The 27,787-nt window shown below is 40.6% G+C and overlaps 2 protein-coding genes across 2 annotated transcripts; one reads left to right on the top strand and one right to left on the bottom strand.

Moving 5' to 3' along the window:
• LOC117384279 (tumor necrosis factor receptor superfamily member 5) lies at nt 1–17,632 on the top strand. The gene is made up of 8 exons (XM_033981567.2): nt 1–352; nt 1,805–1,930; nt 4,053–4,199; nt 7,921–8,014; nt 8,087–8,163; nt 8,247–8,363; nt 13,086–13,235; nt 15,329–17,632. The coding sequence occupies exons 1-8, from the start codon at nt 283–285 to the stop codon at nt 15,493–15,495; spliced, it is 948 nt and encodes a 315-aa protein (XP_033837458.1). The 5' UTR covers nt 1–282; the 3' UTR covers nt 15,496–17,632.
• On the bottom strand, nt 17,611–27,595 carry rbp5 (retinol binding protein 1a, cellular). The gene is made up of 4 exons (XM_033981028.2): nt 27,218–27,595; nt 23,704–23,888; nt 22,722–22,823; nt 17,611–18,967 (listed from the first exon to the last, which is right to left on the bottom strand). The coding sequence occupies exons 1-4, from the start codon at nt 27,291–27,293 to the stop codon at nt 18,914–18,916; spliced, it is 417 nt and encodes a 138-aa protein (XP_033836919.1). The 5' UTR covers nt 27,294–27,595; the 3' UTR covers nt 17,611–18,913.
• Nucleotides 27,596–27,787: the final 192 nt, after the last annotated feature.

A 27,787-nucleotide genomic window follows, 5' to 3' on the forward strand; every position in this document is an offset into this window, starting at 1 on the left:
GAACAGGAAGTCTACGAGAAGAGGGAAAAACAGCACAGCGTTCGTCTAATGGGGTTTTCCACTGTGTAGGATTTGAAGAAATGATGAAGTCTACGGTGGAAGGAGGAGACACGAGCGGCAGATAAGGGCCAGATAAGACGTGCTGGAGGAAACTTTCAGGTTTCTGGTTAAGTTTGAATAGAATTTGAGAAGCGAAAGCACGTTTGAGGCAAAAGGGAAGACGGAGTTCGAAGTGTAAGACGTTTTTTTTTATGAGATCGAGCTACAACTGAATGGGATCAAATGTCTCGGACGAAATGCAAAGAGGATTCGTATCTCAAAGATGGAGTCTGCTGTAAACGCTGTGATGCAGGTGGGTTGCTTTCTTATTGGGGTTCGTCGCTCTGGTTTGGATGTGTTTTGGCTTTTTTTGTGAGATTCAAATCTTCGTGTCAAAGAACCGTTCCAAAGACTGGCTCCTTTTATATTTATTTATATGACAAATGCCAATATGAGAACTCATTTTATCAGGAAAAAGAGAATCAAACAAGGCTCAAATGTGTTTAAAATGGTTCAAACTCAGACTCGCAGTGTGTTTACTTTTAGAAATAACGAAATTCTAAGTAAAACCTTGCACTACGACGATAATAATTACAAATCGAGCCGTTATTACGATGCCAAAGCTGTTTTTGGGTTTTTTTTTTGCACAAATCTCTCTCACTCTCACTCTTGTCGCCTGCTCTGCTTCTCGATCAGCGTGAATCTGTTAAAAAAATGCATCAAAATTAGAAAGAAAAAGATTAGATTCTTTTGAAAAAAAACGAGATCCGGATTCAACACGTAAAAGAATCGTTCAAAAGAGCCGGCTCGTTCACAAATGTCACAGCGTTTGTTATGATTTCCAGACGTTTTTTTTAGAGACGGGTCACAAATTTGCTGCATGAAACCGAGTCCTCGAGAGTCGGTTTAGTCGGTTTAGTCGGTTTAGTCGGTTTAGTCGGTTTAGTCATTTGGTTCAGTGGAATTGGATTTTCTGTGGCGGTTATTTTAGAGAAAGTTCATGAAATATGTAAATCAGGTTAGACTGAAAACGCACACTTCCTCTGAACTCGGGACAGTGCTTCTCATTTCAAGTTAAAGGTCTTATAATTTTACAGAATTGACTCTCGGGAGTTTTTAGTCATGTTCTAATGTTGTTACCGCCTCAAAAAACACACCTGGAGTTGCGTTTTTGTTTCATTCACCCTTTAATATCAGTCTGTTTACATCTACAAAGCTGTAAAACACTTTGTTATACATTTTTATTTAGCGCTTTTCCATTTTCGAAGTGCTCAAACACATATTCATACACCAAAGTACAAAGACACTGGGGGCAAAGTGGGTTAAGTGTCTTGCCCAAGGACACGACAGCAGCATTTATCTGTGGGAGCTGGAATCGCACCGCCAACCTGTGGATCAACTGAGCCACTGTCGCTAACATTATAACAACATTATAGCGTCAAAACAGTGTAACATGGGCTCTTTAAGCAGTCGGATTAACTAATTTTGAGTTTTTCTTTCGTTATTTCGCGCAAAATGATCAAAAATGCATGAAAAAATCGTCCAAACTGCATTATTACATGTAGATAAAGCAGTTTTTTGGCATGTTTTTTTAGCGATTCAACCATTCAAATTAGAATCCTCCAGTTTTCGAACCCGCAAAAGTTTGGGCGTGTTGAAAAGTGCCATGTAAATCCACTGCATAATTAATAAAGTCATACACGGTTTCACTTCATGTCACTTCACATCTTAATAACTGATTCTGTTTGATGTGGTTTTACTTTAGGCACGTACAAGAAGAAAGACTGTGACGCCACGACGGAAACGCAGTGTGCAAAATGTGAGCAGGGGCGGTACATGGCCACTGTAAATTACCTGGACCAGTGCCGTTACTGCAAGACCTGCAACTCCCGTAAGTCCCAAAGACGAAAAAAACCCACTAACATCACAAACTCACACTTATACGATGATAAAAAACAATGTGGCGTGGTGGAAGAAGTACGCAGTTTAGTCACTCAAGTAAAAGAGAGAAAAAATACTCAAGTAAAAGTAAAAGTATCACATGAAAAAAGTATTACGTGCAGATTTTGAGACGTAATAAAGCCTCAAAAGTAGCGATTTTGATGAAGAGTTGAGCTGATTTTTGATGTCGGTGTTGTTTTTTTTAGGCTGTTTTTATTTTATTTGTACATTTTTGTTTGCTCGAACTACAAATGTGTTCAAAATAAACCCTCAGACATTTCTGCAGGTCTCAAACTATAAGAAAAAATACTTAAAAACAGTAGCGGAGTAGAAAGTACAGATACTGCGCTCGAGTCAGTACTTCACTACTTTTACTTTGTTACGTTCCACCATTTAACATGAGAGGTGTCAGAAAATCAGTGCATTCAAGTAAAACTTTCGCCAAAACGTGAGGATTCATATTGTTTAATGCCATATGCTGATACTTCGCGGATTTCGTTTATTACGGGTTATTTCGAACGTGACCCCCGCGATAAACGAGGGAACACTGTAAAAGAAAAACAGGCTTTATTCCTGTAAAGAAAACCTATTGGAATTTAAAGTTTTTTCCCGAAAGGTCGTCATTGTGCGCTTTAAAAGATGCCCGCAATCCACCCAAATACTGCGATATTTATATTTACAATGAAGGATTTGTTCCGTTTAAAGTACAGATGAGATCGTAGAAGCCCGTGACATGAAATCTAGAGAAGTGCAGTGAGTTAGTTTTAGTTTTTTACGAATTTAGGACCAGTTTTCGATTGTATTTTGTAATTTGGATAGAGCTTCCTGGGCGGTGGGTGTTATAGATGTTATAGTAGGTAGTAGTAGTAGTAGTGTAGTATATAGGTGTTATACTTTTAGAACGTAACCCCGGCGATAAACGAGGGACCACTGCACAACATATTTAAGACCGACAGTTAAAAGTGCACCGTGCAACCTTTGTCTCCATGAAGATTTGATCGATTTTCCCGTTCCGTAGTGTGTTATTTATTTATTTAAAATGGACATAGCGGCTACTTTGGATCAGATTAGATGTAGAAGTGTTGTTTTAAGTGTTTATAGTTCATGTTCTTGTTTTAACACCTGTCCATTTGGGCTTTTAACGAGGGGAAATGTAAGAATAAGACGTGTAAACTGGAGTAAACAGCAGCATAATGCAATACAAAGGCAAGGCTCATTTAAATAGTAATCAGTAGTTTCACAATGATGTCATCTCGTAAGTTTCTTGTTTTGAATTGTCTGGTGACGTTTGTGATCGTGCTGTAACGTGTCGTGGTGGAAGAAGTACACAGCTTAGTCACTCACGTAAAAGTACAGACACCGGAGAGAAAAAAAAACTCAAGTAAAAGTAAAAGTATCACATGAAAAAAGTATTACCTGCAGATTTTGAGACGTAATAAAGCCTCAAAAGTAGTGATTTTGATGAAGATTTGAGCTGATTTTTTGATTTTTTTAGGCTGTTTTTATTTTATTTGTACATTTTTGTTTGCTCAAACTACAAATGTGTTCAAAATAAACTCTCAGACTTTTCTGCAGGTCTCAAACTATAAGAAAAAATACTTTAAAACAGTAGTGGAGTAGAAAGTACAGATACTGCTCTCGAGTCAGTACTTCACTACTTTTACTTCGTTACGTTCCACCACTTAACATGAGAGGTGTCAGAAAATCAGTGCATTAATGCCATAAAGTGGAACATTCGAGGCAAAAGAGACAAACAGATCAAACCATCATTGGAAAAGTTACATGGAATCAACGTCTGAACTTGTTCTATTTAAAATTGTATCTGTTTTTAGTCACGCTCTTAACTGCGGTGAGTAATGGCCCAAATCTCCAGGTAAAGATGCGTTTGTCGGGTTATCGCGGTGTACTTTTCCCCGCCCACTCCCGGTGACGGACAGGTCATCTGCAGCAGTGACCTCTTTAACGCCGTGATCAAACGTTCTTTATCGATTTCACTCATCAGCGTTTCCTCAGATTAGATTAAAAGTTCATTTTTCGTAACTGCTGTGTTAAATCTTGATAACTTCTTTCAGAACATAACCTGAGGACGCTGCGAGAGTGCACGGCCCGGGAGGACGCCGCCTGTGAGTGCGTGGACGGGTTTTACTGCAGTGACTCGCGCTGTGACCACTGTCGCCGGGTGACGTCGTGCCCGGAAGGACACGGGGTCGAGGCTCCAGGTAAGAGCCACAAATGGCGACTTTTCACAGGACGTTTAGTAAGATGAGATATTTGAGGTCATAGGTCAGTTTATATAGATGGTAACTTGAGTCTAAATCCAAAATATACTACATATATATTATACATTTCTCACTGGATTTAATATCTGTCGCCTTTTAGCAAAATAATCGGTCTGTGAAGAAAACATTTAAAGATGCGCTTTGTGTGAAAAAGCCTGCATTCTTACTGAAAGCAGGCTCGCTTCTCCACGGATCAGACGTGTAATGAGACCTGGTGGTGTCAGATGTTTGTCTCCGTGAAAATGTTAGGCATTCTTACCAACAGCAGGCTCGATTCTCCACGGATCTGACCTGTAACAAGACCCAGTGGTGTCAGATGGTTGTCTCCATGGAGATATTAGGCATTCTCATGGAAAGCAGGCTTGCTTCTCCATGGATCGGACCTGTAAAGAGACTTAGTGATGTCAGATGCTTGTTTCCATGCAGATGTTAGGCATTCTTACTAAAAGCAGGCTCCCTTCTCCGCAGATTGGACCTGTAATGAGACCCTGTGTTGTTAGATCCTTGTCTCCATGGAGATGTTAGGCATTCTTACCAACAGCAGGCTCGCTTCTCCACAGATTAAACCCATAAGGAGACATGGTGGTGTCACGTACTTTTCTCCATAAAGATGTTAGCCATTTTTACTAAAAACAAGCTCGCTTCCCCACGGATCAGACCTGTAACAAGACCTGGTGGTGTCAGATGCTTGTCTCCATGGAGATGTTAGGCATTCTTACTAAAAACAGGCTTGCTTCTCCGTGGATTGGACCTGTAAAGTGACCTGGTGGTGTCAGATGTTTGTCTATGTGAAAATCTTAGGCATTCTTACTGAAAACAGGCTCGCTTCTCCATGGATCAGACCTATAACAAGACCTGGTGGTGTCAGATGCTCGTCTCCATGGAGATGTTAGGCATTCTTACCGAAAACAGGCTCGCTTCTCCACAGATTGGACACGTAATGAGACATGGTGGTGTCAGATACTTGTTTCCATGGTGATAAATATGTTTAAAGACATATAGTGGAACATTAAGAAAAACAAAAACAAAACATCTGCATGGAGAAAAGTTACTTACAAAGACATTTAAATTGAAACATAAACTGTAAGATTGAGATGAGAGACTTGTCAGAAATTATAATTAAAATAAAATAAAATAAAATAAAATAAAATAAAATAAAATAAATAAATACATAAATAAATAAATAAATAAATAAATAAATACATTAAATAAATAAATAAAATTAAAAAATCAAATCAAATCTACAGGACTGTGAAAATAAAAAAATTTATATGTATAGGCTGCATTGGCTTGAAACTCTTTTAACTCATTGTGGACGTACGATTTCTTACTCTATTGTTCGGCTGCTTCCATTTCACTCGCGCTGACCCGGAACTCGCCGCTTAAAGACGCATTTAACACAAGACTGATAATGGGCAGGAAGTATCACAAAGAGCGATAAATACGAGAGACAAATCTGGCCCAAACTGAACCAAAACAAACGAGTCCCTGAAGGTCGTGAAAAGAATAACCATGACTCAGCTTCCTTTTCTTATCCCGACGCTGGATAAAACACTGGAGGAAATCTATTTTCCAACACACTGTGAAAAGAAACATCCTGCGTGAGGTAAAAGGTCAGTGTAGCTGCTCGTCGCCATGGAGATACCTGGAATGTTCCACCGTGAAGCGATTAACCTTTGCTCTGATATTACAGGTGTTTTATCGCTAAAATACATAGAAAAACATTCATTTTTTTTACTGTAAGCGGCGGCGTCTCTCCACAGATTTGACTTGTAACTTGTCTCTGTGGAGGTGGATATCTAACTTTAATGCCATGTTGTGGAATATTCTGGTAAAGCCATCACATCGACGTTATTTCTTTATTCTTTATTTGTTAGGAACCGTGTACAAATTCGTTAATCTTACAAAATAAAAGATGATTTGTTCCAGATTTAGCTCCTGTGTCTTTCCCTGAGCAGAACACACATTAAAACACAAATTTAATCACAATTATGTTATAAAAATATCAGTTTTTCATTAAAATTAGCGGGAAAATACAATAAAAAGTCCCAAAGTCCAGTACAGTACGTTAAACTGATATAAAAAAATCTATTATGTGCAGGTTTTTACATTGAAATAGAACAGAAAAAATGAGCCAGACTGATCTAAAATGTTATTTTTTTTAACATTTCTAGTAAAATTATTCAAATCCTCAGCAGAACACACATTAAAACACACATTTAATCACAATTACATTATAAAAATATCAGTTCTTCATTAAAATCAGCAGGAAAATACAATAAAAAGTCCCAAAGTCCAGTACAGTACGTTAAACTGATATAAAAAATCTATTATGTGCAGGTTTTTACATTGAAATAGAACAGAAAAAATGAACCAGACTGATCTAAAATGTTCTTTTTTTTAACATTTCTAGTAAAATTATTGAAATCTACAGACAATTTCCGACAGTCTGGAGCTGATTCTGTGTCTGATGGTTTGAAATAAAAACTCTTTTTTGATAAATCCTGTCGAGTGACTTGAAGATGTAAAAACGCTGTATAAAAACATGACTATTTAACATCTCTGGACTATAAACACAGCGACTTCTCTCTCTAAATACTTGTAGATAGTGATAAAAGTCTACAATTTGATCATTTTATAATTTCCGATCGAGGGCGGGGCTTATATACTTTAACTTTAAGAGCTTTTAATGAAATATCCAAACTTCTGTGTTACGCTGCGGCTCGTGTGAGGACAGGGTAGGAACAAAATGAAACCAAGATGGAAAATGGTTAAATAAGAAGTAGTTTAATAACAGGAAAGGTAAGGGTAAACTAAATAAAAAGGGACTAAACATATATAAATAAAAGGTTACACAAAAACAAAGAAAAAGGTAAAGTTAACGACAACACAAACTTCACAATAAGTAACAAAATCTTATGAACAAACAGTCAGTAAATACCTGTAGATAGTGATAAACATCTACAATTTGATGAGATTATAATTTCAGATGGAGGGCGGGGCTTATATAATGTAACTCTACGAGGTTTTAAAGAAATATCCAAATTTTTAATCCACAAATGTTGGACTTTATCATTTCTTGTTTGGGATTAACCATCATGTCTTCAGAGCTGAGTAATGGCACCACTTTCTGACGCTATCGAGCAAAAGTTATTTCACTTTTGTTTATTTATACCGACAGAAACGGCTTTGAACTTTGTATCAGTTTCTGTTTCAGGCTCAGTAAATACAACGATATTAACCACAAACCAGGTCGACAAATGTGCAATCTGACAGTTAAACGGCTAATTCCACCATAGAATTCTGACATTTCCTCCAGCTCAGTGTGTGTCGGGATTCTTGACTATATTCTTGTCCTTTTGTCTACATCTCCGAAGCTCAAAACGCTCTGTTCCACCTTGTGATGTCATGAAGTGGTAGTTTTCAAGTTAGCAGCCAACGTTTACCTTTACTTCAGTAGAGATAAGTGACAATTCCAGGTCTGAAATCAACCAAATTATTCTAAAAATGAAGGTTAATGGAGTTTAAAAACACAGTGGGGCACTTCCTGTATCACCACACGATGACATCACAAGGTGGAACAGAGTGTTTTCAGCTTGAGAGAAGAACTCAGCTTAAAAAATGCCCGTGCTGTGCTCATCCTTTTGTCTTTTTCTTGCAGCGTCGATGACAAACGACACGGTCTGCGCTCCGTGCGACAGCGGCTTCTTCAGTGACGTTTCAGATCACTTCTCTCGGTGTAAACCTCACACCAGGTCAGGCTTCGTTTACCAGTTTCCTTCTTCATTTTTGTACGTTTTTAAACCTGTTATTGTGTTTTATTTCAGGTGTGACGCCATCGGGAGAGATCTCAAAACTCCAGGAACTGCTACAACAGATGCGGTCTGCGGCGGCTTTAAAACACGTAAGTCCTGACTCCAAACACGTTTCTGTTTCGGTGTTTGTTTTGGACTCGTTTGGACTTTGACTCGTCTCTTGTGTGGACAGAACCGTGCTCGTGGGCGCTGCCTGCGGGACTGTGGGTCGGACTGGTCCTGACCTCTGCTCTGGTCTTTGCCGTGGCTTTGTTTTGTTGGAGGAGGAAACGATTCGGACGACACAGAGGTGAGTCTCACACAGAACGAGGCTCCCGGAGCAGGGGCGGTGCCAGGACGGGGGCCGAGGGGGCGCTGGCCTCCTCTAAGATGGTCAACGCACCCCCAGACCTCCCTGAAAAAAATGTTTTGCCCCACTTTTATAGCGTATCCAATCTTGACTAAAAATATTCTTCAAAATGAGAGTACAATTTAAAAATAAAATCCATAATAGCTTTTATAAATCGAGTCTAACTGCAGTTTTAAACAAATTTAAATGTAAAACAAACATGGTAGACGGTGGGGGTACGCTCCATTGTTATAAATTAAATGAGCATCCACCTTGAAGATCCTAGCACCACTTAGCTCCGCCTTCTCCAACCAAAAATGTCCAGCTCCGCCCCGTCCTGGAGAAGGATCTACACAAGTTAAGCGTCGCGCGACATTAATAATCCCATGGAAAGCATAAAGTTAAACCAAAAGTTTTGTACAATTTTCATGGAGATAAAGACGTTAAATGGCAGATGTTAAGTGGAACATTACAGGCAAATCAATAACATCTCCATGGAGACAAGAAGGTGCCCTGTGCTCCACCGGGCAAGTCAGGTCTGTGAAGAGGCAAAGGATCCATGTTATTTGTGTGTAATAAAACATCTTTAGTTTAGTGCTGGGGCTTTAAATACAGACCATGTTCGTGTTTCGTTGCCTTTAATCTCCGTTTTTTTTTTGGTTCTGGATTAATGCCGCTTCAGCTCTGACATAGATAAAGTTTGGTTTTATTTAAATAATCCAGCTTCAGCTCTGACGTAGATAAAGTTTGGTTTTATTTAAATAATCCAGCTTCAGATCTGACGTAGATAAAGTTTGGTTTTATTTAAATAATCCACCTTCAACTCTGACGTAGATAAAATTTGGTTTTATTTAAATAATCCAGCTTCAGCTCTGACGTAGATAAAGTTTGGTTTTAATTAAATAATCCGGCTTCAGCTCTGACGTAGATAAAGTTTGGTTTTATTTAAATAATCCAGCTTCAGCTCTGACGTAGATAAAGTTTGGTTTTATTTAAATAATCCAGCTTCAGCTCTGACATAGATAAAGTTTGGTTTTATTTAAATAATCCGGCTTCAGCTCTGACGTAGATAAAGTTTGGTTTTAATTAAATAATCCGGCTTCAGCTCTGACGTAGATAAAATTAGGTTTTATTTAAATAATCCAGTTTCAGCTCTGACATAGACAAAGTTTGGTTTTATTTAAATAATCCAGCTTCAACTCTGACGTAGATAAAGTTTGGTTTTATTTAAATAATCCGGCTTCAGCTCTGACGTAGATAAAGTTTGGTTTTATTTAAATAATCCAGTTTCCATTCAGTTTTAGTCACAGTTTAGTCCTGACTTTGATGTGGTGTACGTTTGAACACATTTGTCATGACAGGAGAACCCGAACAGTTTCTATGCCACATGTTTCTCCACGACGATGTCACTGTTCAGCCTTGAGTGTTCCACAGTACGGCATTAAACTCATCTATCACCATGGTGACGAGTGCGAAGGTTCCGCTCACGTTTTTAAAGGATGTATTGTGCAAAATTGACTGTTTTTAAGCTCTTTACCGTGTTGTAATGTTTAATATCAGACTGGGAAATATACCAGACAAACCGTGAGGGTGGCAAAAGTTACACAGTGCAACTTTAAAGGTCATATATTACGCACAATTGACTCGTGTGAGCGTTAAGTCGTGTTATAATGTCGTTACATCATCGAAAACGTACCTGGAGTTGTGTTTTGTTCCATTTAATAGATGTTTGAGTAATGTCTGTGTCCCTCAGTCGTCCATCCGCGGTAAAAGACGAAATTAAATCCGTCAACTGGACAAATCGTTGTAGGAGTGAAGACGTTTCGCTGCTTCAGTTCTGGTCAGATTACAGCTGGACACCGCCTTATATCTGTCTGAAGGAGGAGCTAACGACACTGAAACTGAAAACAGCTTTTGTTTACAGTTTCTCTTGCCGTACGTCTCCGTCTCAAAGCCACTAACTACTTTTTTTGAAGATACTGAGGTACAGATCTGAGCCAGAGAAAGGAAATGGTTTGAGAGGAGAGTTAAAGGAGCTATTTTTGTGAGGAAAGACGATCTTTCTTTGAACAGAAATGAGGGCCTCAGACATCATCTATAACTCCATCCTCAGACCCAAAGCAAACAAAGGAAACAAAGAGAACGACAGAATGAGCCAGGATGCTAATAGGGGTGAAAGTAGAATCATGAACCTAGGCTAACGTCTGACAGGAGGGACCAAAACGACAGAGCTTGGGGAAAGGTTTAACAGTGTTTATTTACAAAAGTGCAAAATGACGGTAGATCAAACGGTGAGTCGAGAGCGGGGTGTTTGACGTGGGACAGGGACAGAGCGGGAGTAGCAGAGTCTGAGACGGGACAAACGGTACCGGTAGAGACGAGCAGGGAGCGGGATCTGGTCAGGAGGGAAAAATATCCAAATAAGCAAAGTCAAAAAGTGCAAAAACATGAACTGAGCCAAGCAGGGAGCACCACAGAGATACACGGACGATGATCTGGCGCCGAGTGTCAGGTCCTGGCTCCTCTTGTCCTCCCCGGGTGCAGCTGAATTAGGCGAATTAGCTCCAGGTGTGTGTGGGAGGAGCCGAAATCTGACATCTGGATCATGACATAAACAGAAAATGGAGAAAATAGCTTCAGTTTTAGTGTCGTTAGCGCCTCCTTCAGACAGATATAAGGCAGCGTTCAGCAGAAATCTGACCAGAACTGAAGAAGTGTCTCGTAGGAGTGAAGACGTTTGGCTTTGCACGAGCTTTTTGTCCAGTTGACAGGTTTAACTTTTGACTTTTACTGTGTTGTTTGCGTAAACCTGCATTATTCCGTTGTCCAAAGCTCAAAACGTTCTTTTCCACTTTGCAAATTAACATCTCCTTTTACCTTTTGTTTTGTAGAGATAAGTGGCAATTCCAGAGCTGAAATGATCCAAATGATTCTAATTTGAGAGAAGAACTCGGCCTAAATCTGCAGGGTTCGTGTGTTAAACATGTGCGAATGAAACGAAACGCAACTCCAGGTCTGTTTGTGACGAGGAAACGACATTATAACACATCAGAACACGGCGTAACTCGAGCCTTTTAACTCGCTCGGACGGATCTTTGCAGTTTGAAGTCTCTGGGCTAAAACGCCGCCCCATATCTCACCCAGACGTCATCACCGTCCGCCTTGTTCTCTGTAATTACTGCCGGTTTTGATGTTGACACCGGTGGCATTTGAAATCGGCTGCTGCAGTTTCAGTTTTCAGTGTTGAGGATGTGGTGATGTGACCTTGCAGATAACATCGTGTTTTAAATGACAGAAAAGCCACTTCCGTTTTCAGCTTTTTGACGCATGTTCAGACGTGACAGCTCATTCTGAAAACACCTCCTTTGCCGTCGTCTCGTGTCTTTACATCAGGATCTGGCCTTTTTACTGTACTTAGGCGGTATTTATGCAGCAGTAGTGGAACATACAGTGAGGAAAACACAAAATCTTTACTACTACGGGTCTCACACTTCCGAATGAGGTCAGAAATATCTATTGCGATTGAGACTCAGTTTGCGATGTATGTTTTGATAAGAAGGTTCTCTTCAAAGTTTACATTCAAAAGACATCCAGAAGAAGTAACAAAACTATGTAAATATGAACTGCACAGGCCTAAACTACAGGGTTAGCAGCTTTTGTGCAGAATAAAACAGAAGACTCGTTTGTGGAGGTCTTTCAAAAATGGCAGCCTTCGTCTTACTTTCGATTTGAAGTACACTATTTTAATCCCTTGTGAGGAGAATAATTATTTAGCATTTGACCCTTGCCTGCTGGAGGAACCTGTCAGGAAGACCTCAGCTGCAGGATTTGACCCGTTGTGCTTTTGTATTGATGAGGGAGACTGGAGTGCTCAGAGGAAACCCACCCAAAGACATGCACACAACCCTGCACACAACTCTGCACATAACTCTGCACACAACCCTGCACACAACTCTGCACACAACTCTGCACACAACCCTGCACACAACTCTGCACACAACCCACAGCCCCGTGCTGCAGGGTTAGGGTTAAAACGCGATGCAAACACTATGTAACAAAAAAAAAGAGTTTTGTTCACACTTAGCTGTTTATAATGGAATACAATAAAGCTATGAGACTGAATAATGCCATAAGTTCATTATACACATATATTTAAACCCGTAAGTTCATTATACACATATATTTAAACCCGTAAGTTCATTATACACATATATTTAAACCCATATGTGCATTAAATATACATGTTTAAACCCATAAGTTCATTATACACATATATTCAACCCGTAAGTTCATTATACACATATATTCAACCCGTAAGTTCATTATACACATATATTTAACCCGTAAATTCATTATACACATATATTTAAACCCGTAAGTTCATTATACACATATATTTATACTCATAAGTTCATTAAATATACATGTTTAAACCCGTAAGTTCATTATACACATATATTCAACCCGTAAGTTCATTATACACATGTTTGGGTCTGATTTAACAGGACTAGACTTGATCAAATGTAGAAGAGGTTTTGACTCAGCTCAAAAAAAAAAAAAAAAAAAGGTGTGAACTATGTGGAGTTTGCATATTCTTCCCATGCACCTCTGAGGACCCCACTTTCTCTCCCTGAAACAAGCACAAATCATATTATTTCTAACTGTATTTCCCTGTGTTTTCAGTGAACCTGAGTCGTCCTGAGGCCCCCGTGGTCCCAGTAGAGGAGGTCCAGCTGAAGCTCCCTCTGCCCTCGAAGGAGCTGTGCGGAGCGGTCTACAGAGAAGAGACCTACAGCCCCTCGTACCCCTGTGACCTGCGCGGGTACGATTTAGGTCAGTTGCCCCGTCAGCCACGTGAAAAAGAGAAACAAGATTCAGAAACGAGCTGGAAAATACATCCGTCGTAATCGTAACACAACATCAACAGCTAATATTTAGTTGAAGATGACGCTAAGCTAACCGTTCCAAGGGATGAAAGGAAGTACGGTAACACACAACCCAGATGGAAAAGTGTGATACCGTTGTGTCCTTGGGCAAGACACTTCACACAGCTGATCTGCGAGGAAATGAGATGAGATTAAGGCTAAACCCCCAAACTAAACCTGGTCTGGACCCATAGACTGTGTAAAGTGGACTAAGTTGAGTTTCATATTAGGAATCACGACCGCGAGTGTCATAGCAACCAAAGAGCCAATCAGGAGTGAGGCTGTTGAAGGTAACGCCCCCTTCCCGCCCCAATGACGTATGTCCAGGTGAGATTGAAGAATGAGAGAGTCCAGAGTCAGATATGGGTAGAACTTTCCTTTAATGTTGTTACTTGGGGTGTGTGTGTGTGGGGGGGGGTGTGTGGGGGTGTGTGGGGGTGTGTGTGTGTGTGAGTGTGTGTCGTCATAATTAAGACATTAAGTCAGTCCGAGACAGAGCAGATGGACGTAACGTTGTGCAACCGTGTAAAATAATCATTTGAGTGTCCGTGGCGCGTTTGGTGTGCACTCACGGCCCTCTAGTGGTGCAACAAGGGAAAACAAGGAGCAACAACTGAACTAATAAACCAGTGATATAACAGAACTTTTATACACCAGGAGCGACCTCGGGGGAAGACGGCAGCGGATTTGTCTGTTATTAATGTTCATATCTTGATTTACAGACACAATAGTGAAATAAAAACCCCAGGATCATGTAGAGGGTTAATACGAACATTTAAGACCAAAATGATGAGTCTGACAGCAGCAGAGGCAGAGAGAGGACATGGTTTAAAAAAGAATAAAATTGAAATAACAAAAAAAAAAGAAAAAAATCTCTAAATAATTAAAAGAAAAAAAAAACAACTGAAAATAACAATAAAGAAAATAAACCAAAAAAAAGCAGAAAATAAAAAAAATTTAAATTAAAAATTAAAAAAACCTCAAAATAACTCAAAAATAATTAAATAAATACAAATAAAAAAATAAACTCTAAATAATAATAATAAAAAATGAACATTTAAGACCAAAATGATGAGTCTGACAGCAGCAGGTACAGAGAGAGGACATGGTTTAAAAAAGAATAAAATTTAAATAACAAAAAAAAAAAAAAAAAATCTCTAAATAACTAAAATAAATAAATAAATAAATAAAACAACTGAAAATAACAAAGAAAATAAACAAAACAAAAAAGCTGAAAATAAAAAAAATTGAAATAAAAAATAAAAAAAACCTCAAAATAACTCAAAAATAATTAAATAAATACAAATAAAAAAATAAACTCTAAATAATAATAAAAAATGAACATTTAACACCAAAATGATGAGTCTGACAGCAGCAGGTACAGAGGAAATTGGCAATTTTTCAATGTAAAGTGAACTGGAGTCTGAGTCCATGGAGAAGGACGTGCGCTCATGCTCACTTCCTATATTGGAACACAGCAGCTAGCAGGTTAGCGATGTGCATTTATATCAACAGTCTATGGTCTAGATCAGGACTAAACTTGGATTATACCAGAACAAAACCAAAACAAACTGCTCAAAATGTGTTTGTTGGTCCAGTAGGTGCAGAATAGCAGCAGTATCTTCTGTCTATCTTGTTCTTCTTTTATTTCAAGACGCACTTTTTGGGGTGAAGGGTCTGACATCTGCTTTGTCTGAAATGTTCCACAGTACGGCATTATATTTTACTATTTATAAGGAGATAGTCCAGGTTGCAGGTCAGAACTGTGGAGAAAAAAAAATCACTCTCATAAATAATATGTTTTGTGCAATAATAACTCCTGTAATTGAATAAATGCACGATAGATTTAACGCCATACTGTGGAACATTCCCATAGCGACCAGAGTCTATGTTTAAAGATTTATAAAGTGCATTATGAGCATAAGATATAACTGTCCATTTACTGCAGTTTTGCGTTAGTTTTTGCCATTAATTCTCTACATTTTTACATTTTTTTCTCAGGTGAAATGGAGATCAGCTGTGACGGACATGTCCTCGACCACGGCAGCGTCCCCACCACCCCGCTCAAAGTCTCTTCACCCAAATTAAACGGAAACTCCGTATTCTTCGACAGCAGCTACCACAGAACCATGTCCGAGCCCCAAGAGGACGAGTGGTCCGGGACCTGACAGAGCGGTGAAGGAAACACAACCTTTACTTTACGTTTTTAAAAAGTTTCTAGAGCTGTGTAAGAGTCGACACGAATCCCACGAGACGAGACACGAGACTGGGACCGAGACAGTGAGAAGACATCATTTTTAGCCTCGGAAAGTTAGATTTATTTTATTTATTATTGTTGTTGTCATGGCAGCGCTTCTTTTTTAACGCTCCTCGAGACGTCTTACTCACCAGCGCTTAAACCAACAGGAAAAAAATCTCACTCCCAAGATCATTTTTCCACATCTTTGCACAATTTTGTAGCAATTTCAACTTGCGAGATCTTGTTCCAACTCTAGAACCTGCACATTTCACACAGGAAATAACCAAAAGCGAGGAATTGTAACCACGCTGCCCCCTGGTGGACATAAAGAAGAGGTTCGTCTGTACTGAAAACTCTGTACTGTACTTATGCAAAACCTTGACACATTTCATTAGTTTATTTATTTCATGTTAAACTATTGCTATTACTTTTACTTGTGTATACTTTGTGAACGCTAAACTGGAAAAAAAATCATAAATAGTTGTGTTATTTATGAAACATGCAGCTGGGAAGACAGGAGTTTAGTCTGTCCTATATGTGATTTGTTTTGTTTTACAGTAATGGCTCTAAACTGTGTCTGTTTGCAAATGCAGAAAGTGTTTTTTTTTATACAGAGGGATGTCAGTCCAGTCCCCACTCCCTCCGTAAACCTGTCATGAGAACACATTTTGAAGCACATATGATACTGAAACTACTTTACGCCCCTGACTCAATTAAAAAACAAGCAGGGTAATACCAGTAAAAACATTTTTGTAAATACAGTACCTTTAAAAAAGCATAATTTGCAATAAATAAATGACAAAATGGACCAAAAACTAGTCCTGGATGTTACTATTTCAACCCTCTACAGCTCAAATCTTACCGTGTTACATAAAAAAAACAGCCAAAAACAGCAGAAAACAGTAGAAACCTCCCACTATTGGCAAATATACCCACGATAAATACTGAAAATCTGTGTGTGTCTCACCCGGAGGAGACCCAGGACACGCTGAAGGCACTATGTCTCTCGTCTGACCTGGGAACGCCTTGGGGTTCCACTGGAGGACGTGTCTGGGGTGGGGGAAGTCCGGGAGTCCCTGCTTAGACTGCTGCCCCGTGACCCAGCCCAGGATAAGAGGAAGAAAATGGACGGATGATCATTAAAAAGCCTAATCTGCGATAAATAAATGGCAAAATGGACCAAAAACTAGTCCTGGACATTGCTTTTTTAACCCTCTACAGCTCAAATCTTAGTGTTGCATAAAAAAACAGCAGAAATTTCCCTCTATGGCAACAGAACAGCCCCAAATATATAGTTAAATATATAAATATGCAGTTTTATTGTATTGAATATGTTGCTGTATTGAATATCGAGACAAACCTACGAATAAGCTCATTGGTCAGGCATCATTTACAAACAAAATCAAACTTCTCTCATGTCAGATTAACAAAAATCGGTGATGTTTTTTTAGCCTCCTGTCACATTTTATTGTTTCCTCATGACTGGACTCACATCTTCGTTAAGTATTTAAGACGTTTATTCACTGCCAAAACCTACCGGAGTTAAAACAACTTGAATTTCCGAAAGCGCATCCTGTTTTGAGAAGTTTTATTTTACTTCTTTCACTGTATTTTTTTTACATATTGTTATTTTAAATGTGCACTGTGTAACTTTTCAGCTGGAGATGATGCCGCCTGCTTGTCTCCGTGACGACGTTATTGTTTTAATTCCACATTGTGATGTTATTGCTTTGCCAAGTGTCCCACAGTATGGAATTAAACATATTTATCGCCATGGAAACAAGCAGATGACACCACCATGCCAAGTATAACACCGTTCTATGGAACTTTTTATGCAAACCGATAACATCGCTATGGAAACGGGCAGGTGTGGTGCCTTCCAGCTTTAAAAATGTGACCGTTTGCTCTTGGTGTTTGTATAAATATCACATTGTGTAGTTTTTTTTGTTCAAAATACTGAAAAATACCAGGTTGTAGTCGTCGTAGTATGTCGTTTATATGTTGTTTTTTTTCTTTTATATAGTATTTTTTTTTATAATCCCTTAATAAAAACAGCAGTAAATCAGAGCAGATGTTGTATTTCTTTATAATGTCTTTGTCGTTAGTGCAAAGTCAATAATACTCCATCGTTCTCGTATTAGTACCACACACAGACGCAGTAATCACGCACATTAAAATACACAAACAAAACACAACTTTTACGATTAGAATCAAACTAAAAAGACTTCTCATAGCTGCTTTTCTACTCACAACACATTAAGGTTACAGTAACAAACAGGTCCAGTGGTTCTCAAACTTAGTCCTGGTTTAATCCTGTTACGTTCAGTTATTTTTGGTTTGGATTTAAGACTTTCCCCCCCCAATACAAATGGATTAAAAGGTCCTATATTACAAAAAAAAAAAAAAACAACAACACTTTTGTGGGTGTTCTAATGCTGTTACCTCTTCAAAAACAGACCTGTAGCTGTGTTTTGTTTCATTCACACCCTTTAAAATTCATCTGTCGACATCTCCAAAGCTCAAAACGCTCTGTTCCACCTTGTGATGTCATCAAGTGGTAGTTTTCAAGTTCGCAGCTCCTTTTACCTTTAGTTCAGTAGTAGATTCTCAACTCCAGATTGGCTGAAATGATCCAAATGATTATAGAAATGAAGGTGTGTGGAGTTTAAAAACGCAGTGGAGCACTTCCTGTATCACCACATGATGACATCACAAGGTGGAACGGAGTGTTTTCTGTTTGAGAGAAGAACAAGAATGAAACAAAACAAAACAAAAAAAACACAACTCCAGGTCTGTTTGTGACGAGGAAACCACATTAGGACAGATCAGAAAACAGCGTCATATGGGCCCTTTAAAGGTACATTATGTAACTTTCCTGGTGGAGGGCTCACCACCTGCTCGTCTGCATGACATCACCAGGCCAAGTTACTGGTCAGATCTGTGGAGAGGTGACTGAGCTTTCACAGTAAGAACACCGGTACATGGTTTTCATTAGCACTAAGCACTCCGGTCGTAGAATAAATGCATTTTACACACAGACATACACCAGAAAAGTTACACAGTGCTCCTTTACGTGGATAAGTTTCTCTTTATTTGTTATTTTGGCTCCAGACGATGAGGTCCCAGCATCATGTTTCCATAGCAACTGAGCCACACTTTGATAACGCTGGTTTATGAGCTAAGATGACATCGTTTAAAGACAAACTTACTCACATAAGTCTGGGTTAGTGAGTTATAACACTTGGTGCGCCCCCTGGTGGTGCGCCCCCTGGTGGTACGCCCCCCCGGTGGTGCGCCCCCTGGTGGTACTTGGTGTGAAAAGGTTGAGAACCACAGGTCGAGTCGTTTCAGGCGGCTTTCTCGAAGACCTGCTTTGCCACGACGCCTTCAACTCTCATCTCCTGTAGAAACAAAAGGACGACAAATGTTTTTTTTTAAGAATATTAGTTCAAAAAGTTTAAATTTTCTTAAACAGGGAAGGCAAAACTATACAAAATTATACAACCTTTCAGAGTTTTAACAATAATCATACGCAGTTACTACACCCAAAGAAAATCACAAAAAAGTCCCCAATCTCTCCTTTACGTCTTGAGTCTAACCAAACGTAATCGTCCAATCAGATTTGTTTTTTCAGTGAAACGAAGAAGCTCATTGGTCAATTATTATTTCCAACCAACTCACATTTCTCTCATCTCAGAGTTTAGTTTTTTGCTCATTATTTCAGCAGAAATGTATTATGTTTTGTGATACTTCATCCTTTTTTCCTCCTTGTGAGCAGCCATATTTGTTTTGACACGCTGGACCATGCGTGTCCCTGATTGGCTAATCCACCTGTCAATCACGCCCATCTGAAAATGGGCAGATTCAAGTGTTGAAGAAGTGTGTAATCTGGATCCCAGGAAATGAAAATGTAGTAAAATACAGTGAATATTTTTGCCAGGGGCTCGACCTCATCGTCCCTCTGTGCTTCACTGTGATTGGTTAACTCTACCTGTCACTCAAAGCACGACAGAGGCTGACCAATAGGAGGAGAGGGCGGGACATGATTTGGACGTATATCAATCTGGGCTCAGGTCCAAAAAGACTCCCCCAAGTCTGATGATACGACCTTTGACCCTCTTTCACTCCTTTTTCTCCTCTCTCTCCCTTATTCCCTCTTCTTTTCTGTCTTCCCTCTTTCTTAACAAGTACCAGTCTTCTCCTTCTCTCTTGTTTTCTTTGTCCCCCTCTCACTCATCATCCCCCTCTCCCTTCCTCTCGCTCAGTACCTCTCCCGTTTCTTCTATCTCTCTCGCTGTGTCACTTCTATTCTTCTCTTAACTCTCCCTCAACTCACTACCTCCCATCCAATATATCCTTTATCTTCTTTCTGTCCATCTCTTCACTCACTTCCTCCCTTCTCTCCCCCTTTCTCTCTCTCCCTTGCTCCCCCTCTCACATTTAAATCCCCTCTCCTCTCTCCAGTTCGACCGCTATCCCTCACTTTCTCCCCCTCTACCCCCTCTCTCTCCTTCCCCTTCTTTCCCTCCCCTCTCCCTCTTTTTCCTCCCTCCCCTCTCTCCCATTCTCTCTCCCCCTCTCTTCCTCCATCCACTTCTCTCTCTATCTCCTTCCCCCTCTCTTCCATTCTCTTTCCTTCTCCCCTCCCCGTCTCCCCCCCTCTACATCCCTACATCTCCCCCTCTCTCTACCTCTCCTCTCTTCCTCCCTTCTCTCCCTCCCTCCGTCTGTCCCTCTCTTCCATTCTCTCTCCCTCTGCCCTCTCTCTCCTTTCCCCTCTTCCCCTCCTCTCCCCCTCCTCTCCTTGTGCCCCTCTCTTCCTCCGCCCTTTCTCATTCTCTCTCCCCCTCTGTCTCCCCTCCTCTCTCCCTCTCTCCTTACCCCTCTTCCTCTCTCTTCCTCCCTCCATTCCCCCCTCTCTCCCCCTTTTGTGAAACCTCTAAACTCTCCCCTCTTTTCCCTCCCCCCCTCCCTCTTTTGTGAAACCTTTAAACTCTCCCCCCTTCTCTCCCTCCCCTCCCCCTCTCTCCCCCCTTCTTTCCCTCCCCTCCCCCTCTCTCTCTCTTCTCTCCCTCTTTTGTGAAACCTTTGAACTCTCCCCCCTTCTCTCCCTCCCCTCTCTCTCTCTTCTCTCCCTCTTTTGTGAAACCTTTAAACTCTCCCCCCTTCTCTCTCCCCCCCCCCCCCCCCCCCCCTCCTCTTTTGTGACCCTCTGATCCTTCTTCTCCTTCCTCGTTGGTTCTTCGTCCGTATGAGACTCTCTGTAGACAAAGGTTTTCTTTGTTGCCGCTCGGTGCAGATTCAGACTCAGAGGTTTTTTTTAAAGGCTGAAGTCTTAATCAGAAGAAGCTTATTTACTCACAACAGCGGCGTGAGAAAGTTACCAACGGATTTAAAGTTACCAGAGGATTTAAAACTGAAACACGACACAGAAACACGTAGAAATCGGAGGTTTATTTAAGTTATTTTTAAGGATGTGCGTGACGTAATCTGAAGTTAACAAAATACAACTTTATGGGTCTTAAATCCTGTGATTCTTTGGTCTAAATCTCTACAAATATGTGAAGAAATGATCCACGTGATTCTAGTAATAATAATAATACAAAATACAAAACATACATAAACGGAATTGCTTGATTTGGCCAAAAAATATACAGAAAAAAATTGAACTGTAAAAAATATATACACAACTAAGTCTAATGAAACAGATCTGGTACTTCTACATTTTGGGCTGTACTAGTACTTGAACGATACCTGAACTGGACAACTCTGAGGAAAAACTGCGTTCCGTTTTCCTTCATTCATTTGCCAAGTTTTTTTCCGTAGCGCTTTCCCTCCACCAAACAAAAAAAACAACAAAAAACCCAACTTTTTTTTCCCTGTACCAGTTTTTGTTCCATTTTTGGTCCAAGTACAACCTTTAAAACGTGTTCAGTATCATCAAAACTGCAGAAATTCACGGTGAACGGCTTGAAACGGGGTCGATATTTTAATTGAAACTGATGTAGCTCTTCATGTTTAACAGTATCTCCTCCTCTTTCCCAGCATTCCCTGCTCTTACTGAACATTCTAGACGACAGGACTGGATGTGCATCTCTACGGCACTAAACTGGTTCAAGTTCTATCAAGAAAACAGGGAGAACTTAGTTGAAACTGGAAAATGTGTGTCAGGTAAAATGTCCCTGACCTGTGGTGTGCCCCAGGGGTCAATCCTGGGACCCCTGTTGTTCCGTCTCTACATGCTGCAGTTAATACGCCGCAATAATGTGTCCTACTACAACTCTGCAGATGAGTCAGATCTATGTCTCACTGCAAAACAACTTTCTCCAGATAAACTCAGACGAGACTGAAGTCGACATCTTTGTCCCACAGAAACAGAGAAAGTGTCAGCGTCACCTCCAGTCTCTCTCTCTCTCTAAAACATTCAAATAAGGCGAGAAATCTAGAGGTGATAATGGACTCAGACGTGAACTTTAACAGCCACATCAAATCAGTAACATCTGCAGCTTTTTACCACCAAAAAACATGTAAAAAATCAAAGGTAAACTGTCAAAACCAGACGTAGAGAGACTTGTCCTGCGTTTGTGTCCTGTAGATTAGACGACTGTAACGTCCTGAACACTGGACTCTACAAACGAGCCACAGAACAGAACATCCAGAACATCCAGAACATCCAGAACACTGCTGCTCGGGTCAGGACTAGAACCAGGAAGTACTTCACACATGTGTCCTGTGGCTCAGGTCTCTGGCTCCTGTGGCTCAGAGACTTTAAAGCAGCTCAGTGTGAACAAGTCTCTCCATGGACCAGCACCAAAGAACATCTCCCACATGAGCCACAAGAACCATCTCACATGAGGAGGACTAAACCAGGACTGAACCAGGACTAAACCAGGACTGAACCAGGACTGAACCAGGACTGAACCAGGACTGAACCGGGACTAAACCAGGACTAAACCAGGACTAAACGCATGTGACAAAGGTTTTTATTCTGCACTTTTCTCTTTTAATGCTACTTTCATGCTGATTATTTATGTTTTGATTCGTTATGTTGTGATTTTAACGTCTTTCTTATTCTGTAAAACACTTTGAATCACTCTGTGGACCAGTCATGCTGTACTTTCCTGCTCTTACCCAGAATTCCCTGCTCGTTCTTACCAGATGTAGTTTGTTTCCCTCGAGCCAGTGAGTCCATCCTCGGCCTTGTTTCTCTCCTCTCTGCACACACACCAGTTTATCCCCCTCCCAGCTCACCGTGGTCTGCAACACAAACACAACACAAACACAAACGTCACTTTATTTACATGGAAAGCAGTCGGCCATTTGTGAAGAAGAAGAGGAAGAGGAGGAGGAGGAGGAGGAGGAGGAGGAGGAGCAGAGTTCTGAAGAGTTTTAAGGGTCAAATTAGGGCCACGGACGGAAGAGCGTTTTGTTTTTTCAATAAAACAACACTCAGAACAATACTTTCTGGGCTTCTACACAGACTTTTGTGTTACTCTTTGTGTTCCAAACGTCATAAATTCCATATGTAGCGTCTGGCAGGCTGCTCGTCTCCATGGAGATGCCATCGCTTTGCCTGGAATGTCCCGCAGTGTGGAAATATCTAGTATCTTACATATTTTTTTTTTTAATTACAGTTGTTTTATTGTTCAAAAATACCTTCGGAAAAAACTAAGAGTAGAGCTGTTTCTCCACAGAACTGCCCAGTAACGTGGTCCCGGTCACGTCAGTTACCAGTTTCCATGGATACAGAAAAGTTTTAATGCCATACTGTGGAACATTTCAGGTAAAACAACAGCGTCTGCCCGAGGATCTTTAATAAAAACCTGACCTTTTGGCTAAAACGAGAAGAATAAAAGTAAAATATGTTCAAATCCAGGTGCAAACGACAGGATTAATAAAAGTAGTGTTGAAAATGGGTAGTTGGTGACATCACACACCGCTGCCCTGTCCTGTCCTGGCTGCAGGGGCGGAGTTTGAAAGCGTGGACACCTGTTAGACCAATCAAACTGTTTCTTATATGTCCAGACTCCGCCCCTTCACCTCCTCCTCCTCCAGGTACGACTCAGTTTAGCCGCTCTATTAAAAATACAAAACCCTCACAAAACTCAGCGTAAACGCCGACCTCTGCAGGACGTACCTGGCACGTGCGGCCGTCCACCGGTCCCAGGTCCTCGGTGAACTCCTGTCCGATCACAAAGTCCATGTAGAAGTTCTTGAAGGTGGTGATGGTCTTGATTTTCATGGCTCCTGACGCCGGGTCGTGTGTGATGTCTTTGGTCGGTTTCAACAAACACACGATTTTCCTCAAAGCGTAATTTATATCTGGAAGAGACGGAATTTAAGGTCAGAGAAGAACGTGGAGAAGGGCATTGATTTTTCTCGGGATAAGGACGAGTTTAAGGAGCAGAGCGTCGGTTTCAAAGAGGATTTAGAGGCGGGTCGTGTTGATGTTGTCGTTGTTGTTTATTTGGAACATACATAGAATAAAACATATTAACACACTGTATTTTCCGGACTATAAGTGTCACTTTTTTCATAGTTTGTCCAGTGGTGCGACTTATACTCAGATGCGACTGGATTTATTGATTTGGAGTGAGATCCAGACTAAACTTGTTGCTTGTTTTTATTCTTTATTTATCGGATTAACTGTTAATATCTTACGTTAACAAACCAGACACGTGTTCAGTTCTGTCTGTGCTTCATGGAGCTGAATAAATATAAATGTGTTACGTTAGCATGCTAGCTCTCCATTTTATTATTATTATTATAACTTGACTTTAAAGATAAAATGTCTGTTCTTGGTCTCGGATTTTGTAAAATAAATTTCCCCCAAAAAATGCGACTTTTATGTTTTTTCTTCATTATTATGCGTTTTTGGCTGGTGCGACTTATACTCCAGAGCAGGGACGTCAAACTCATGTTCACCGAGGGCCACATCAGCAAAATGGCCGCCATCAAGGGCCAGATGTGACTGTGCGGCAGGATAAATGTCACTAAATGTAAACAAATGTCATGTAAAATAAATGTAATTACTTTATAACTTGTTAAATAACGGTTTCTGTGATAAAGTGACATTTTTAAAAGTGTGTATCTGGTCGGGACACACCTCCTCACAGACCTTCAGCTCTGCGTCAAATTCGTCCTTTTACAGACTTTTAATTATTGGACAGTTTGTTGTTTTTCTTGCAGATTAACTTTTTCACACTTAGCTCCGTGTTTGGTGTCAAAATGTCGACGTAGATTGTACCGACTCCGCCTCAAAACACAAAAAACACACAGGTTTTTCTCCTCAAAGCACAAACTTGTATTCACCTTCACTTTTCTTCCTCCAAACTTCCTTCCACGGCGACAATTTTCCTCTTCATGAACATTTTGTGATGATTATTTGCAAATATTTCTCAGTTCCACTTGTTGGGAAAATCTCATTAGTTTATTGTCAGTGCAAACATTAAAGCAGCACAGACTTATTTTAAAATGACAGTCATGCATTTTAATTTATCTTCTCACGGGCCACATTAAATGACGTGGCGGGCCGCATTTGGCCCCCGAGCCTCGAGTTTGACACATGTCCAGAGCGACGTATATATGTTTTTTTCTTCATTATTATGCGTTTTTTGGCTGGAACATACAGTAACCCAGGATTTCATTGGATTTCATTGGATTTCATTGGATTTCGTTGGATTGAAGGTCTTCTGGGTTTCGGATTAATGAAAAAAATAGGGTCTTTGAAACAGCAATTAACAATTTAAACTAAAAAACACTCATTTAAATGGTGAAAAGTCCTCAAAATGTCGCCTGTAACAGAAAGCTGAACCCAGAAACAGCGACCTCCCTGACACAGCTGTGGTTTAGGCTGAACATGATGCATTCGTCTGTACTTTCAATGACCCCAGTCTGGTTTTCTGATGGGTTTGTGGGTAAGAAAAAAGAAAAAGTAAATTTTTTTTCAGCAGAATCAACTCGTCAGATAAGATACGTGTGCGTTCCACTCTGACACAGCTGTGGTTTAGGTTAACGTGTTGCTTCTAAAGAAAACGTAGCAAAAATTTGTCACAAATGTGTAGAAATAGACCCTTTGAGAACTCAGCTGTTTTTTTTATGTTTTTGGAAGGTTTGGTAACGACTTTTTCACATTAAAAGACAAATAAACAAATCTGTACAAGTTAAAACGAGTCGGGTTCATGATATTAATCTTAATCTGAGTAGAAATAATTATAAGATTTATTTACTTTCTGACATTTCTTCTTATTCCAAATTAAATTCTTTGCAAACGAGGCAGGAAATTTGTATTTAACCTGCAAAAATATGGCAAGATTTCATTAGAATCAGACTCTACATCACCTGAGCAACAGCGTCTGACCTAAAACTACTCAAATCAAGTTTAAAGTTCTGAATTCAAGTCATTTTAAAGATTCACTATGTCACTTTTTTTTAAATATAGTGTTTTTTCCACCCAAAGCGTCAGTGAATGTGACGCTCAACCAATGGCGCCACCTGCTTCTCTCCATGGAGATTGCACTGCTTTGCCTAAAATGTTATTCAATTTATCTACGTCCATAGAAACAAGCCCCCAGGACCAGTTACAGGTCAGATCTGTGGAGAGGCAACCCCGCTGAACGTAAGGATGTATGTTCTTCCAGGTGTTTTAGCGATTAAAAAAAAACACCTGTAAAAGTCAGATATGTTTAATGCCGTACAGTGTAACAAGTTTATTTATACAGCAAAAGCAAAGCAATGACATCTCCATGGAGACAAGCACACGGTAGATCCCTCATCAGAAAAGTTACATAGTGCACTTTTAAATCTAGATATTACATTTTTACAGTGTGAGATTACAGTTTTGCAAAGTCTTTCCTCGGGCAGAATATCAGTTTTCTTTGGCTTTTATCTCACTGTATCGTCTCCCCTCCTCTCTACCCCTCTCTTCTTTTCTCCTCCCCTCCCCTCCCTTCTCCTCTCCTTTCCTCTCCTCCCGTTCCTCGTCTTCCCTTCTCCTCCCCTCTCCTCTTCTCCCTTTGTTTTTCCTCTCGTCTCCTCTCCTTTCCTCTTCTTGTCTCCCTTCTCCTCCCCTCTCCTTTTCTCCCTTTGTTTCTCCTCTCCTCTCTTCCCCTCCCCTCTCCTGTCTTCTCCTCTCCTCCCCTCCCCTGTCTTCTCTGTTCTCTTCTCTACTCTACTCTCCTCTCTTCTTCTCTCCTGTCTTCTCCTCCCCTCCCCTCTTCTCCCTTTGTTTCTCCTCTCCTCCCTTCCCTTCTCCTCCACTCCCCTCTCCTCTTTTCTCCTCTCCTTCCCTCTCTCCTCCCGTCCCCTGTTCTCTCTTCTTCTCTCCTCTCTCCTGCCTTCTCCTCTCTCGTCTTCCCTTCTCCTCCCCTCCCCTGTCCGGTCCGGTCTTCTCTGTTCTCTTCTCTCCTGTCTTCTCCTCTCTTCTCTCCCTCTCTCAGTCCGTCCTTACCCCCTCTTGTGCGCACTCGGGGTCAGGGAGAGGACAAGGCGGTGACTACATCAAACTGCGCGTCTCGCTGTGCGTAAAACGTCCTTTTAACAAACATCAATCACGTCCCCAAACCTCAAAGCGGCGCGCGCGGAATCACGCAGCTGGAAACAAACGCTTTTATCCAAATAAAAAATGTTCTGACGTGAAACAAACACCTTACCTAAAGCTGCGAGGTACTCATCCATGTTCTCCTGCGCCACCATGTGAAAAACCCCGGAGTAATTTGGCTTGGACATGTTTCCTTCGTTTCTTTTTCTCGTCTTTTTCTTTTTCCAGCCGTGATTTTTGGCAGAGGCTGGGTTGATATCAGCTTTCTCGGTTGGTCAAAGAGCGCAGAGTGTTGTGCAACAGCTGCAGGATTGTTCCTCTTGTTGTTGTTGGCTGCGGGTTTTGCTTTTGTCTGTGCGTAAAAACGTGCGTAAAAATGTGCGTAAAAGTGTTAAATTCCTTGGAGAGGTGCCGGTATCTTCCCTGAACTGGCTGCGTCGGTGGGTAAAGTTTAGTGCTGTGCGTGTTGCATATGAAAAGGATTCCCATTCATTCGTCCAAAGACTGGGCGGGGCGTGGAGGCGTTTGGGGGCGTGGCTGGAGGAGAGGGAGGCTGAAACTGGAGGCAGGATGAGCTCACGCGTCATGGAGTTAGATTAAAACCTTATGTTACTAAAAGTGAGTGAGGAAATGCAAAAATATGTGAGGGTGAAGTGGTGCAGCAACTGGTCTGAGATGTTTT

This window comes from Periophthalmus magnuspinnatus, chromosome 16 (assembly GCF_009829125.3).
Source record: "Periophthalmus magnuspinnatus isolate fPerMag1 chromosome 16, fPerMag1.2.pri, whole genome shotgun sequence".
NCBI lineage: Eukaryota > Metazoa > Chordata > Actinopteri > Gobiiformes > Gobiidae > Periophthalmus > Periophthalmus magnuspinnatus.